The 2,243-nt window shown below is 45.4% G+C and overlaps 1 protein-coding gene across 1 annotated transcript in view; it reads left to right on the plus strand.

The window, feature by feature from the left end:
- The window catches only part of LOC101863034, a gene marked incomplete in the record, with an annotated part of 7,052 nt that overhangs the window by 3,566 nt on the left and 1,243 nt on the right, over positions 1-2,243 (plus strand). The window contains 3 exon segments of the mRNA XM_035970648.1: positions 17-193; positions 1,042-1,162; positions 1,829-2,028. Of these exon segments, the coding sequence (XP_035826541.1) occupies positions 17-193; positions 1,042-1,162; positions 1,829-2,028 (498 nt within the window).

A 2,243-nucleotide genomic window follows, 5' to 3' on the forward strand; every position in this document is an offset into this window, starting at 1 on the left:
CCTCTTGTCCCCTCAGCTGAAGGCGCTGATGGTGCTCGTCGACGAGGTGGACGCCCTGGGTGTACAGGTGAACAATCTGCTGGATGACCTCAAGGACATCAGGAACGTGCGAGTGGACACCGACTCTGACCTGTCCAGGCTGGAGGACGCAGACACCGTGCAGAACCAGCAGATTGCCGACCTGGAGCAACAGGTCAGTGTGATTGGTTGGTTGTGGGAACGGGTGAACTTGATAGGTTGGTTGCAATATTGTAGAAACCACAGGTCAGTGCGATTGGTTGGTTGTGGGAGAAGGTGAACCTGATTGGTTGGTTGAAGAACAGGTGAACTTGATTTGCTGGAGTTTGATTGGTTGGTTGTAGGAACAGGCAATCTTGGTTGGTTATTTGTAGGAACAACAGGTCAATTTGATTGGTTGGTTATTTGTAGTTAAATGTAGAAACACTCGTTTAGTTTGATTGGCTGGTTATAATATTGCAGAAAGAACAGGTTAGTTTCATTGGTGGGTTGTAAGAACAGGTTAACTTGATTGGTTGGTGGTACGAACAGCAGGTTAGTTTGATTGGTTGGTTGCAGAAACAGTTTGATTTGTAGGTTGAGGGAACAGGTGAACTTGATTGGCTGGTTTTAGGAACAGGTGAACTGGATTTGCTGGAACCGGCGGGTGTCGCTGCGAGTCGAGTTGCTAGGAGGGTCAGGTCGTGGGTTCTGGGGTGTCCGTTTGTATTCGAATTCTGCGTGTTCTAATTTTGTTTTGATTTGTTTATTTGTTGTTGTTTGGGGGTTGTTTGGGTTGTTATTTTTTATTGGTATTTGTTGTTATTGCTGTTGTTTTCCCTTAGCATCAGGATTATTGACAGTTATATTCATATTCAACGTGGTTTTGTGGGGGGGGGGGGGGCGTGGACCACCAGAATCATTACATAGATCTATATTGTTCTCGTGTTCTCTGAGGGTGTGGTTCCCTCCTTTTTTTCTCTGGATCATACACATTTTTAACGGGTGTTGTTTTTTTGTTTTTATTCTTTTCATCCTCCTCAGATCGACGTGCAGGATGAGCGTATTGTGGACGCCAGCCAGAGGGTGACCGCTAACGAGGTCCTTGCCCGTGAGGTGTACGCCAACCTCGTCAACGTGGTCGACATTGTGAACCAGGAGAAATGTAAGAAGGACGGGGAAAAGGAAGAAAAAAAATATAATCTTATAAGTTGAATATTGTATTTGAAATTATGTAATATCATGTATAATATACAGAAACGAAATAATCTATTTCTCTGTCTCTGTCTCTGTCTCTGTCTCTTTGTCTCTCTCTTTCTCTCTTTCTCTCTCTCTCTCTCTCTCTCTTTCCCTCCCACTCACACTCACACACACACACACACACACACACATACACACACACACACGCACGCACACACACACACACACACACACGCACAAGCACACACATATACACACTTTCTCTGTTTATGTATATATCTATCTTATGCATCCATCCACCCATCCACCCATCCATCCATCCATCCATCCATCCATACATCCTCCCATCCATCCACCCATCCATCCATCCATCCATCCATCCATCCATCCATTCATCCACCCACCCATCCATCCATTCATCCATTCACCCATCCATCCATCCACCCATTCACCCCTCTACCCATCCATCCATCCATCCATCCACCCATCCATCCATCCATCCATCCATCCACCCATCCATCCATCCTTCCATCCATCCATCCATCCCAAACACACCTTCTCTGTTTGTGTATCTATCTATCACATGCTTCCATCCATCCATCCACCCATCCATCCATGCACCCATCCACAGCCGAGACGTTCACGGTTGAAGTGACGCCCGAGAACAGCTCCGTCACCATCCCCTTCGCCTCCGCCTTCTCTGTCGTGCCGTCCATCAGTTACGGTATCGTTGACCTAGACGTCAGCGAGGTGCCCTCCAAGACCCCTGCCTATGGCCAGAGCTACGAGCCCACATACCCAAGTGATGAGGTCTTGTCTGGTCAAGTCAATGTAAGTATCTATCTATTTATCTATTTATTTATTTATCTTTCTATCTATCTATTTATCTATCTATCGATCTATCTATCTATCTATCAATGTAAGTATTAAATCTGTCTGTCTCCGTCTTTGTCTCTGTCTCTGTCTCTGTCTCTCTGTCTTTGTCTCTCTCTCACGATCTCACTCTATCTATCTATCTATCTATCTATCTATCTATCTATCTATCT

The sequence above is a fragment of the Aplysia californica genome, unplaced genomic scaffold (genome assembly GCF_000002075.1).
Source record: "Aplysia californica isolate F4 #8 unplaced genomic scaffold, AplCal3.0 scaffold00301, whole genome shotgun sequence".
Taxonomy (NCBI): Eukaryota; Metazoa; Mollusca; class Gastropoda; order Aplysiida; family Aplysiidae; genus Aplysia; species Aplysia californica.